This window comes from Manacus vitellinus, unplaced genomic scaffold (genome assembly GCF_001715985.3).
Source record: "Manacus vitellinus isolate BGI_N305 unplaced genomic scaffold, ASM171598v3 scaffold_15_pilon, whole genome shotgun sequence".
Classification (NCBI taxonomy): domain Eukaryota; kingdom Metazoa; phylum Chordata; class Aves; order Passeriformes; family Pipridae; genus Manacus; species Manacus vitellinus.
In genome coordinates, this window is record NW_021939122.1 from 12,448,319 (window position 1) to 12,461,983 (window position 13,665).

The 13,665-nt window shown below is 46.1% G+C and overlaps 1 protein-coding gene across 4 annotated transcripts in view; it reads left to right on the top strand.

The window, feature by feature from the left end:
* The window catches only part of NEURL1 (neuralized E3 ubiquitin protein ligase 1), an 86,119-nt gene extending 81,505 nt beyond the window's left edge, over positions 1-4,614 (top strand). For 3 of the 4 annotated variants that reach the window (XM_018069317.2, XM_018069318.2, XM_018069314.2), the window contains exons 5-6: positions 775-921; positions 1,731-2,231. In XM_018069317.2, coding sequence (XP_017924806.1) covers positions 775-921; positions 1,731-1,972 — 389 coding nt within the window. In that variant the 3' untranslated portion in view covers positions 1,973-2,231. Of the gene's footprint in view, positions 1-774; positions 922-1,730 lie in introns of all 4 variants that reach the window. The other variant, XM_018069316.2, reaches the window with a different exon arrangement.
* Positions 4,615-13,665: the final 9,051 nt, after the last annotated feature.

Sequence of the window (13,665 nt, forward strand, 5' to 3'; positions counted from 1 at the left end):
TGGCAGACAGCACATTACCATGGAGGTGATGGTGGGCAGTGAGAGCAGAAGATAATGGAGCTGGGTACACCTAGGAGAGGCTTGAAGAGGCTCTGCACTCTTGAGCCATCACATCCAGACCTGCAGGGAGTGGAGAAAACATTCCTGAATAGGGGGAAGAGGTCTCCTTCATCCCAGAGCCAAATGCACTTTGGTGACTTATCCCTGCCTCTGACAGAAGCCACCCTACCAAAGAAGCAGAGCAGTGAGCATAGCTAAGGTTTCCTGATTGCCAAACCCTCATGTTTGTCTCTGGAAAGTCCTTGAGTGACTGTATGCATTTATCAGAGCCTGGAATGATGCAGTTTTGCACTAGGTTAGCAAAGAATGCTTTGACAAGGTGATGCTTTGACACTTCTTGTGCCAGAATCCTGCCCACCCTTCTGAAGGCTATGTCCTCTACTGCTACAAACCCATGGCTGGCTATAGTGCTAAGGGCACATATGAGCAGGAAACCACATAGGAAATAACTGCACTAAATGACTTGGGACACATTTAAGGGCAGAAACAAAGGGTTATGATGGCTAAGAGAGCTCCAGTAAATTTCAGCGGTTGTGGGAGTTTGATGTCTGTTCAGGACCAGCCGCTAGCATTAAAAAAGGCATATGAGGATTCTCGTGCTGATGAGACTAATCCTGACAAGCACTGAGAGCTGCACCCCCTGCCACGTATCCCCAGTGCCCTGTCAGCCTCAATTTTTAAAAATAACTGTAGGTTTCTTTTCTCACGGTGCAGGTTCCACCATATTAGCAGAGCGGCTGGGATTGTCCACACCAAGCTCGCCCACATCAACACCGAGTTCCCCCACCGTCCTCTGCAGTGGTGTCTCTGGTCCCTTATTGTCTACATGTGGCTCTGGCCCCCTCTGCAGCTCTATCAGTGGTAAGTGTGGTGGGATCCTCTGCTTGCCTGTTCTTTGCCTCCCCACTGCCTCCTTTCACAGTCTCACACTTATCTCCCAGAAGGATTCTAAAACCACAATAATCAACAGACTATTATTATTATTATTATCCTGTCAGCTCCCCTGGGGAGGAAGGGAGAGCCTCTGCAAAGGCTATCTTCAGTCTGTTTTACGTGGAAGCTGCTTAGATGCCTAGACAGCAGTATTTCTCCAACCCTTTTCATCATGAAAGGTCCCAAGGGAAGCAGTGGATTTTCTGCTACGTGCATGGCCCTGTGACGCAGAACTTCTTCTGGAGAGCTGTATGGCAGTGACATGTTGCTAGCTTAGACTGGAGCTAAGGGTCTGTCTACAGCTCTGCCTTCTCTCTCCATGTACCTTCAGTACCCTCTTCAGCAAGATGCAGTGTTGCTATTTCTAACATGCCAATGAAGTACAGTGATATTTAGATAAATGTACATGCAGTAGAAAAGGATAGGATGTTCTGCAGCACTTTTAAAACTCCCAGGCACCTGCATGATCCCAAGGCATTGATGGTGGGATATATAACAGTTGTCTCTTGGTTTGCTCTGTGTGGGCAGCAGACCCCAGTAGATGTTGCCTTTCTGCTGCCTTGAGCACTGGCATGTAAACCAGGACTCAGTGAGTGGGACAGTAGGTCACAGGAAGGAACCATGATCCTGGAGCATCTATTTCTGCTAGGACATGGTTCTCTGCAGCTGGCTTCAGGGCAGAAATTACCTTGGGATGTCAGGAAGCAATGTGAGTGACCCTGTTTTTTGTGTTACAGGCACAGCTCCCAACTCTCCAAGCAGCTTGCCTGAATCACCCATTTCCCCATCCGTCTCAGGGCCCTGGGGAGATGAATGCACCATCTGCTATGAGAACATGGTAGACACAGTCATTTACTCCTGTGGACACATGTGTCTCTGCTATTCATGTGGGCTGAAGCTCAAGAAGATGGCCAATGCTTGCTGCCCCATTTGCAGACGGGCCATCAAAGATATCATCAAAACATACCGCAGCACTTAGAGCAACAGCAGATGCCATGGTGGGGACTGGGCAGGGTAGGGAGGAGGCCATGAAACAACACAGGTCTTGGTCTCTATTTGTCATCCAGGAGATTCAAAAACTGTCACTCATCATCACCCTGATCCCCTCTTCCATGGACAACAGATGAGACAAGCTTGGATGCTGCTCTTATACCCTCCAAGCAAGCCCTGGGGCTGAACTCCAGTGTGTCAGGGAAGTTGTGATGGACTACTCTCCCTTGTGGATTTTCAACTTTATCTCAGAAAAAGCCAGCTGGTGCAATCGTCCCTTTTCTACACCATGCACAGCACAGGGGAGTCTCCACTGTATAGCAGCATGTGGTAAAAGGTTCAGTGCTTCACATCTCCTTCTAGAGGCACCCCACGTGCAGAGACAGCAGAAGAGAAGAAACAAGCAACATGTTTCTGTGTACAGCCAGCCTGACCATAGGAGGCTCCTTAGGAAGGACGGAGCAAGGCAAGCTTTGAAACAGTGAGGGAGGTGCAGTGAGTACACTCACAGAAGAAAGGTTGTGCAGAAAAGAACCCAAGATTTGTGAAGCAAAACCCACCTCACGCCCACAGAAGAGCAGCCCCACGGCAGCCCCTTGAGGGCTGTCCCCACCTCCTCCCTGACAGAGGCATTCGTGGTAGGTTTGGCAACCCAATAATGGCAACAGCCTTGCTCCCTCCCAGCAGCATCCAGCCACCTCCTATCACCATCCCCTTGCATGATGAGTGGCTCTCAAACCCCACCACTACCAATTTGTGTGTGGTCTCCACACAGCACAAGGGATTCAGCAGCATCTCTGTTCCCACGGGCCTGTGGGAGAGGGAGACATATCTCCCTCACCTTTTCTCCCACTACCATCCAGACAGCACTTGTGAGGAAAACCTCCAACCTCACCCCAGAAGAATGTATAAACCCACGTCTGTGGGTTTCCTTTACTGGTAACTTTATCACTGTGCTTTAAGACAAAACCAGCCAGGTGGTACTCAGCCCTTCACAGCCACACCGGCAGGACATGGCTGTCCTTATGTAAAACAACTTGAGGGGTTTGGTTTGCTTTGGTTTATTAAAACAAATCCCCTTCCCTCCTCCATTTGGGAACACCCTGTCCCCAGCAGGGAGAATGGCAGTCCCCATGGTTTCTGTGTAAAAACAGCTGCTGTTCTGCCATGGCTGTGGGCCTGACCCACCTGAGCTGGGTGGCTTGGCAGCATTAGGAGCTGCCTGTGTCCCCTCCTGTCCGTCCTGCTCCCTTCCAGGGCTGCAGAGGAGGGAGAGACTGTGTCTGGGTCCTGAGGGGAGATCAGGGCTGGAGCACCACAGCAGTGGAGTTTGTCCCACCATGTTGCCCATCTGGCCAGACCAGGGAAGGCCATGGAGTTGCACCCTTCCTTCTGAGCTTTTCTTGCACACCAGCATATGGCCATTGATGGGAGAGAGGGGAAAAGGATGGTGAAGGGATAACAGCATCTAATGTACACAATTGCTTGCCGCAGGGGACATCATGTCCCACATGGCAGGAGGTGGGTGAAAGAACACTGGCAGAGGCTGCTCCTAAAACTGCCTGGAAAACATATCCTTGCTCTGTCTTCTTGAGGAGATGAAAAAAGAGACTACTCACTGAGGAGCACATTGTAGAGCCTTTCTCTGAAGGTGCCACCATCACTGCAGCCTACCAGGGGGTCTGCAGCTGCCCCCAGCCCGCCCAGCGGGCAGCACTAACTTGAACGCTGATACTCTGGGTTACAGGGATTTGTGTTATTTCTTTGCATACCTCTGATGTACAACGCCAACCCAGCCATGTCCCCTGGACCAGCTGTCGAAAGCTCCAGAGCATCATGACTCTCATGCAGGAGAGCCAGTTGGCACAAGTGTGGGGGAAGTCAGAGCAGCCATGCCAGGAGCAGGGCTGGTCCGCAGGCAGGCAGCCAGCCTCCAGCTTGCCTGGGGACAGAGCTGTGACCGGTGCACACAGGAAGCCTGTTTCAGTAGTTACACAAACTCCAGTGCAAGGATTTCAGAAAGGAAGAACCCAAGGGGCAGGAAAGTGTTGATTAAATAGTGGATGTGGGGAAACGTGCAATAAGCAGCCTCCTGAGCCTTCACCGCACCAGTGGGACCAGTTTCCCTCCGTGTAGGGCAAGCCAAGGGGTAAACTTTATTTTTGAAGAAAGTCCATCCATGAGTACCAGTGCAGTGGTGTGAATTCCCTTTTCACCTTTTGAATTGAGAGTGTTTTAATATATTAACTGTGTTTGTTTTACTGTGGACCAAACTCTAGGAGTTAGTAGAAGCTGAAAGCTCCCCCAGCATCTGAGCTCAAAATTTGGGGTTAAGTCCTGCTCCCACATCAGCTGACCTCCAGCTGTTAAGTAGGAAGGAGAACAAGGCTCTCTCCAGGGAGAAAAAAAAACAAAACAAAACAACCAGCAAAACCAGTAAAAGTAACAACAATCCTAATCTTTTGTTTTGTTTGACTGGTGTAGGTTCCCATGTACCTCTGTGTTCTTGTGTCATTTGCATTTCATTGCTTTACTTTAAGATGTTTTGTGTTCTGTTTAAAGAGAAGAATAACTCATTGTGAAAAATTGGATAACTGTGATCGTGAATAAAGTTGATTTAGATATCCTGCAGCAGCATGGGTGACTGAGTACTTACCACTTCCATCAGCACAGCAAAACATGATGAGTAGCACAGTGAGAGGCTGAGGGAAGAGCAAAGGTGGCATGAGAAGCTCTTCCTTAGAGGGAGCTGGGTAGAGAGATCTCAGGCTTTCCCTTAGTGCTTGAGGATGAGAGGGCATTGGAAAATGGATAATGAATATCCCCTCGATGGACACCATACAAATGTAAGGAATAAAGGAAGCCACAGAAGTCGAAGTGAGGGCTAACAGCATTCCTGAAAGCTTAAGCCCCATGCTCCTGAGCCTCTTCATAGCCTCCCCAGAGAGAAGCCAAAGCTTCTTTACTCCTACTGCTTTGTTTAAAGTCTCTCCTGAGTGCCTGTAACAAAAAATACCACCCTCCACCAACACAAGAAAAACCATGTTGTGAGGAAACCCAGAACATGCTCAGCCTTATAGGAGCCAGGTAAGATGGCTGAAGATGAGGCAGAGCAGTAGCATCCCTGCCCTGAACATGTTGAGAAGGCCCACTGATAATCTGTGATCTGGCCAAGGGAGACACTAAGATGCAGATGTTTCCTGAGCATGTAAGCAAGGGACACAAGGACCCAAAGGGAATTTGGGTTCTCCAAAGGTGATGCCAGTTCCCTCAAAACTCAGTAGCTCCTCTGCTGCAGGTATCTGCTCAGGATACACAGCCATGTGAGATTTTCCCCTCATCCTTTTGTTTCACTCTTCAGCAGATGAGAGACTAGCTGGATCACTCTCTTGTCACAGGACATATCTGAGTTCGCATCTTCTCCCTCAGAGTGGGTGCTCCATCTGCCAAGGGATAGAGACATCCCAGGAGAGGTGTCCTCAGCCTCTCCAGCGGAAACCATTCCCATCTAATACTTCCCCAGTGGCCTAAAACATTCCAGGCTGGGTAAAGCAAAACCACTTTTACAACCCAGCTTTCTCCAACACCAGCCTAAGGAGAACCTAGCTGCAAGACTGCATACACATGTGCTGCCCTCCAAGAGCTGTTCCCAGCTGTTGCTTTCCCGTGGACAGGAGGACCTCTAGTGGGTCTAGAAAGGCTTGTCATCCCCTCAGGAGCAAGGGACAGACTTGCACAACATAGATTGCCCCTAGAAAAGAGGGACACTGACCTGCAAGACATCCTGTGCCCAAGCACTGCCAGAGATTAAGACAAGTGAAGAGCTAACACTGAGTCAAACTCAAATCTTGCCCTCCCCTGGCATCAGCAAGAACCATGGCAGGTCCCCCAAGTTTCTCCTCTGACAGCCTCAGTCTGTGCATTCCCTCCTGCAGCTGCTACATGCAACAGCCCCAGTGAGCTCTGCATCCTCATCTGCTGAGCACTGCTGGAGTCACCCTGCTCTGACCTCCCTCCCCAGGTCATCACCTTCACCTCACCAAATCCAAACCAAAGCTGCAATTTCACCATTGCTCCCAAACTATTCTCTACTCCACCAAGACCAACTATGGTGCAGCACTGACCTTCCCCAGCGACAGGGTATCCTCAGCACCGCAGCCCGACCGCTGCTTCAGGCAGGGCCATCCCCGGGGTGTCCCGGCCGCGGGCTCTGAGTCCATGGAGGGGCGAGGAGGAGGTGGAGGAACATGAGGGAGGATGCTCCGAAAGCGGTCCAGGAGCTGCAGCGCTGGTCCAGCATCGCCACCTGGTGCTCAGTGCCCGGCCCGGCACAGAGCTCCTTCTGAGATCGATTTACTCCTTTTCACAAACATTACAAATATATGTAAGTAGGACCAGAAAAATTTAGTCTTGAGCGCAGCACAACTCTGGCAGGAGCTCTCAGAAAAAAATGGGCAAGAGGGGAGCAATTAACAGTGAGTTACAGAGCACAAGGGGATACATTAGTATATGGTGATTGCACCAGCCCAGAAAAACCCTTTCAAACTGAAGCTGGTTGGCTCACTCGGCACAACGGGAAGAGAGGGCACAGTTCTCAGGCACATTTGCCACTAAGTTTGTACCTTAAAATGCCCAGGACTGTGTGCTGTGTCAAATCTAATTTCTGGCATCCTTCAGAGAGCTGGGGTGCTTGAACAAGACTCCTTGTGCAGCATCCACCTACTTGTCAGCATGGAGAAACATCTCCTATAATCAAGTTGGGAACTGAAGTGCTAAAAAATAACCCCGCTTCTTCTCTACTATTACATACCTTGTTATAACCATCTCCCTTCATTATATCCCCTAATCCACTGCCTTCAGCATCCCCAAGAGACATCCTACATAAGGAGAGGGGATCCATTAGCAGAAACCTCAGTTTTACCTGTCTGCAGCTTTATGCAGGAAAGAACTTCTACTTATTGAGCTATTTGGGCCTCCAACCTTCAAAGCCGGGTAAGAGGAGTCAGCAGTGCCCAGCAACCTTGCAGGATCACACCTTAATATCCCATGTTCAAGCATCGTTTGCTCTGCAGCCTGCACACAGGGGTAAGGGCTCATCCCACTTTGCAGAGCAACCCGTTTATCACAGAACCAAAGGACCACTTTTGTAAAAGTACACTTCTCTTCTTATTTTGGATCTGATGCCATATCCTTCTCCAAAAAAACATCCTGACTGAATACCTTACAAACTTGCTCAACACAGACAAAAAGTTCTTCATGTTTGAGGGCTGAGGTGACCAGTCCATAAACTTTGTAGAATAGAAAAGAGACAAAAATACAGCATACAGTAACAACTCAGGGCCTGGGAACAAGACAAGTTCCATTATCCATTTAGCCTAAGCTGAAATTTGCAATTGCACAAACACATAAGTTGTAAGGTATTCTGGGAAAGATAAATTTAGTGGTTTGACAAACACAGGTGGAATCAAAACAGTGCTGAAAAAATTAGAAAAATAAACCCCAAAACAACAAAACAAACCAACTGGATCACAATTAAAAAGGTCAAAAATTTATTTTCCTTAGGGTGTAAGAGGCGATGTAAACAAAATAACAACAAACAAACAAATCACAAGTCAATTCTTACAGTCTGCAAGCATTTGAAGATAGAGTACCCTTTTCCCACCTCCCCCTGAACACTGCAAGCCTGCTCAAATGTTAACAGGCAACAATCCTGGACCCTGAAGGTCCAGGGAGTTTTGCCATGTCCCAAGCTGGGACTAAATTTCTCATGTAAGAAGGACACTGCATGTGTTTTATCAAACACTTCAAAAAAAAATCCAACAAAATATAAATATTACAGACAAAGATTAGATTTAGCACCACCTTTGGTCCAAGCAATCAATGAACTGGGAGATGACAGGTACAGTTTGTTTAGTAAGTCCTTTCTCTGCCTGAGTCTTTGAAAATATTAGAGGTTCACATTGCAAGAAGTTGTAATAACTCTGAGAAAACAGCCCTCAAACTCTGGTAGTCCCTCACAACCCTCCAGGGTCCTGCACACACGGGGAGGGGAGCGTCCTGGCTGGGCAGGAGCACACAGCATCAGCAAACATCTCAGAACGCTTGGCAGAGCCCTGTGGGACGTGGCAAACACTGTGCCAAGGGTCTGATCCTGCTTTGGCCCAGCAAAGCTCTGACTTGACGCATGGATGACAAACAGGAAGGGCAGTGACAGCGTACATCCTGAATTTCCCTTTCCACTAACATTTGCCACCATCCACCACCTAGCAGACTGCAGCACCTGTGTGCTGCCAGGGTGTATGATGGCAGATGCCTGGAAGTAGCTGAAATTGCTTCAGTGCAAGTTATTTCAGCATACCTGGGACATGCAAATCAGGAGTTCTTTTATCAAGTGTCATTTACTCCAAGGCCTTTTTAGGCTCATCTTTTCCAAGATGCACATGCCTATCACAGATGCATGGTTATGAGGAGTTTTTGCAGAGAGGTGTCACTGATCAATTGCTGTGCCACAGCACTAGTGGAGGCCCAGATACAGTCACAAGGACCTGTGACAATCCTAGGAGAGAAATTAAGTTCATAAAGCACCTGGTAGTATTTTATTTTTATTGCAACTCCCTCTTCTACAGATGTCCGGAACTCAAATTGTCTTTTCCTTTCCTGCAGGAGTCTTTGAGCAGTCTTAATTAACCATTATTAAATGCTGCTCAATTCCAAGATAACACCAGTTCTGATAAATGCCTAAAGAGAAATGCTGAGATCTACTTTTAGGCACAGTAATCTGACGTTTTTGCTCTGCACCTTCACATGCACAACTTCCCAGGACAATTGGTGTTTCTCATTCCCTGCTGAGAGATCCATACAGAGTTTTTACCTTTACAGACACAATTAAAATTCCCCAAACAAACATTTGTTTTCACTTCACTGCTTCAGAACATGCTGCTCTAGGGAAAAATCCCAAACCTCAATTGCTTTACATTGTTTTGCAGTTCTCCGAGCAGCACGTGGGCATGGCTCAGAGAGGAGGGCAGCTCCCTCTGTGTGCAGTCCCTGTCCCTCACAGGGCACCAACATCCTGACCCAGTCACCCATGCCTTTGGCATGAGGAGACACATGCTGATCCTACAACATAACCATGAGGACAGTTCTGAAACCAGTTCTGGACTGGGCACTACAGTCAAGTAAAATCTGCAAATCTGCATTAAGGGGGAGATAATGCTTTGCACAACATTTCCCCCCCACTACTGTCATATCCAGAGCAAACAAAAACATTGTGTTACGATGATTTCATTAATTCTTGCTGGGACAAAGACACATTACTATTGTCGCAGTCACAGAACCAGGTCCCCAATACCATATGTATCAGCTAAATTCTCACAGGTTCACAGCTGATTAGAGCTAAAGCCTGAGGGACATTTCTACAGGGTTATTTAGCAAAAAGGAGAGCTATGTTTTCCCCACTGATAACACATCTTTTGTGTTGGCCCACAGAAAAGTTGCTCATTTTGTTAACTAGTACTCTAATTTGTATCAGATCTACCATTTACACACAGACTCAGGGACTGGTTTTAAAAAAGATCTTCTGTCTTGTGCCAGTTCGGACAGATTGGGGCATCTAATCCCTCATTAACAATAACTCTTGCCATCAATGGCAAAAGATACTGTTAAGTGTAAAAAAGTGTAATTTTCCTGGAGTTCAGTTTTACTGGGATGACTGAGAAAGGCAAAAATCCTTTTATCATGCACATGATTTCCTTTCCTAGGAAAGCCTCTCAGAGACCCAAGCACATCTGGAGTCTTGCAGGAGCTGTTCATTGTACAAACAGTTTTATCCAAGTGGTCACCATCTTGAGTTCACTAAACAAGAACTGGACAATGCATAACACTACAGTTATTATTTCTGTCTCCAGCTCACATTTGTTATAGGACATTCTGTGAATGTCAAAATACCTGTCAGCTCTCTAAGAATTAATTCATGACCAAAAGCTCTAACATCTACATGATGAACAACATTCACTCCACTACCTTCAGTGGAGTTGGATCAAAAGCCACAAGAAAATATGGTCCAAAGCTGTTGCCACAAAAAAGGGTTTCCCCAGACTCATTTTCTTCCTCTCTTGGCTTAACTTGCAACCCAAAACAAACTAAATGGTCTCCTGCCCATAACTCTCTTAAAAAGACAAAAAAAAAAAAAGCAGCTCTCAGCTATTCCTTCTCATATTTACTGCAACAGAAACCACATCAACTTCTAGACCTTTTCCCAAGCAGAACAGACAAAATGGTTCCCATATTAAAAACAAACAAAAAAAGACAAAAAAAGTATCACCAACTTGACTACACACACACTAAGACCAGCCACACATTTCTCTATCTCTGGTCACCGACATACTCTCCCAAAATCCCAAGCTCCCACCAGGTACATTCCCACCACCTAACCACTAAAAGATGGAGCTCTACACCAACACAGAAATGACAACGGCATCTAGTATTCAAGGTCACATCAATAACATCAACCACCCAGGAAACCCACTGCAAAACTTCACTTAGACCAGGCCTAGATCCATATTTCTTTTTGGTCAACCACAACTTTGGGACAGCAAACCCTGTAGGAGTTTCCAGTCCAGACATGTGCAATTGCTCTGCTAAAGCAGGGGAACACAACAGCTCAAACAGATTTCAGCCTTCATTCAACAACAGGTTTAGGCTCGCAAGAACTGACTACTCACAATTTCCAGAGATAATCTGGGCTACTTAACAGCTCTGGAAACAGCTACAGATGTACACACAGCCAGCTGACCTGCTTTCAACACCCACCTTGAGTTATCTGCATCTCACCTTTAGCCTAAGCAGCAATCAGTCAAACTGCTGGCAGGACTTCTGACATGAAATTTGATATTGAGTCTTAACTGAGGAAGCTCATCTGCATGATTCTCCCCAAACATAGTAACGAGTGTCTGCAACTAAATCTGCAATAACAGATCAGCACTGATGGCATGGGCAAGTTAGCCAGACAGCAGAAATGCACTTACTCTGTACACTATTGACCCCACAATATTCACTTCGGACCCTCGGTACAAAAAAGTCATTGTAATGCTACACTCACTTTGCTTTTGCAATATTCCAGGTTTGAACTTATCACAAGTAATGAGCAAGTCTTTTCAGCAAGCCTATTCATCATGATGCAGAAAAATTCCTCCTAGAGACTGGAAACAATTATAACTTCCCCTCCTCCCTGAAAATTAAAGACAGGAAATAGGGGACAGAAACAAACCGAATCTGCATGCTCTGGGGGACCCAGAGTCAGAACAGAATCTGATATCCCCCCAGTCTATAACCCAAGGGTGACGATGGGATTTTGTTTATTTATTACTTCTTCCCTGGTGACCCAGAAGCAGTTCAAGAACAAGCTCAAACCACAAAAGAACTGTTTGCACAGAGAAAGCTGCCATGTTGCTTACCTTTCAGTCATCAAATACAGAGCCAATGACAGCTCTCATGGGGAATATCTAGAGAAGCCTGAAATATTTATCTAAATATTAAATGTTATATTTTTAAAATTCTTTTACAGTGCCAAGTGATTCTCCCTCCCATCTGTTTTTCTCCTTCACCTAACAGGGACCATGAAAGACAGGTACCATTGTAACCAAGTAACCCTGAGCATCAGGGAAAGGTCACTAAACCCAATGTTTTTCCAGAAGCACCACTAGCACAGGGTTGTTTCACAGACAGCCAACATGGACAGGTCTAGAATAGCCACTCTTGCCCACTCCACCAGCTGAACATTGGTATATGAAACTCTGAGACACAGAAACTGCCTCAACTACAACAAGCATGTAACCCATGTTTGTCTTCCTTTAGTGGATCAGTGGCTTCAGAATAAGATTATCATAGTAAATTATGGAGTGAAAAAACTCAACTTTTCTCAATAATGAAAAATCATAACACAGAGCAGTGATGTATTTAAACTATCTATACAGAGAAAGCACCTGCAGTGTCAGACCAAATAATTTATGGCCTTATTGGAAACATTTTTCCTCATATTTTATCTATCTCTCCCCTGCCAATATAGTTACCTTTAATTTCTTTTCTGATTTCTTTCCAAATTAGCAATATAATTCCCATAATTTTCATTCAACAACAAACAGGAGTCTCAACTCAGGACAGTAGTGGCTTATGCTGACAAGAAAAGGTCTGTAAAACGCCAGTGTGAAGCTTTAAACCAAATTTATTTATAAAAAAAACCAAACACAAAACAAAATTGCACTCTCCGACTAAAAATCAATGCTACCTTGATGCAAGAACAAATGAACAACATTGTTGATGGGACCAGCCCAGCCCTGACAATACAAAATGGGAGAAACTAATTTGTTCTGCCTATGCCTATCATGCCTGCATGCAGCGCGGTGCAGCTTTTGCTCCAGGAATTGCTGCAGAGTCCCTGATGTGAGGGCACCCAAGAAAAAAGATCTCCTCGCTCCACTCTTGGCAATGCATGCACACCCCACAAAACTGACACCCCAAAGCAGAGTTATGGGTGACTCTTTACAGACATCTGTGCTTTGCTCCAAGTTGAGGCTAAGATGGAGGAGGAAAAGCAGCAACAGCAACCTACATCCCAACCCGTAGTCAGCTGACTGGGGGCTTCTGGATCCAGCCTTACATACAGTACTTTATTTGAAAATTACAGACACACACAACAGACATGACTACTGAGCAGCACAGAGGGAGAAAAAGAGAAACACAAGCACTGGGCAGCACTAGCAGAGGCCATCAAACAGTTCAAGTGTGCAGACACATTCCCCATGCATCATCGCATTGGTGGTCCCTGCTTCAAGCAAGCAACTAAAAGCAAATGGAAATAAAATAACTTAGACAAACATATGCTCTCAGCCCATCATGTTGGTACTGCTGGCAGCTATCAAACACTGCACTGGTACACAAAGCACTTTGATGTGTGGCTAAATAGCATCTGAAGTTGACAGAGAAGGAGCCGCTAGTGATGGGAAACCACCAGCAAATAGCAGCAAAGCTCCAGCTGGTTTTAAAAAGCTGCAAGATCTGCAGCACAGTGGATCCATGGCAGGGCAGCACCAAGGCTCAGCAGTCCTGTGCACCCTTCAGAGGTGTAGGAACAGAGTGCGCAGAGCTTGCTTTTGCTGAGAACAGGTCCATGCTGAGCACCCACAAGGGTCTTCTGTCAGTGTAAGTCTACTGATGCTCATGGGTTTCTTGCCAATTTAGACAAGAGCATGTGAAAGAATTAAGTTGGCTCCTCAAAACCAGATTAGTACTTTGTAAAGTAATAGAGGTTTTCCAAAATCGTGTGATTGATACTATTTCAGTACAGCTGCAGAATTCCATTTTCCTGTTTGAATGCAAACATCTCTGGCAATATTAAGGTTTTTTTGACAAACTTGAGAACAGCAGGACAAAAACTAAGCAGAAAACTGAGGTACACTCCCTCTCCAGAGACATGAACTAGAGCCACAGGAGATCTACTTCCCAAAGCTCAGAGAATCAAGTGCTCTGGCTTTCACATTTCTCTTGCACTTTACAGAAACAGTCCAGTTTTTCAAAGGTAGTAGATTTTGCTGCTACCTGGAAAGTCACATTATTTTTGACAGACAGAAGGTCTCCTTCCATTCAAATAGAATTTAAGACAAAACCTCTTTTGAAGAGTGAAGT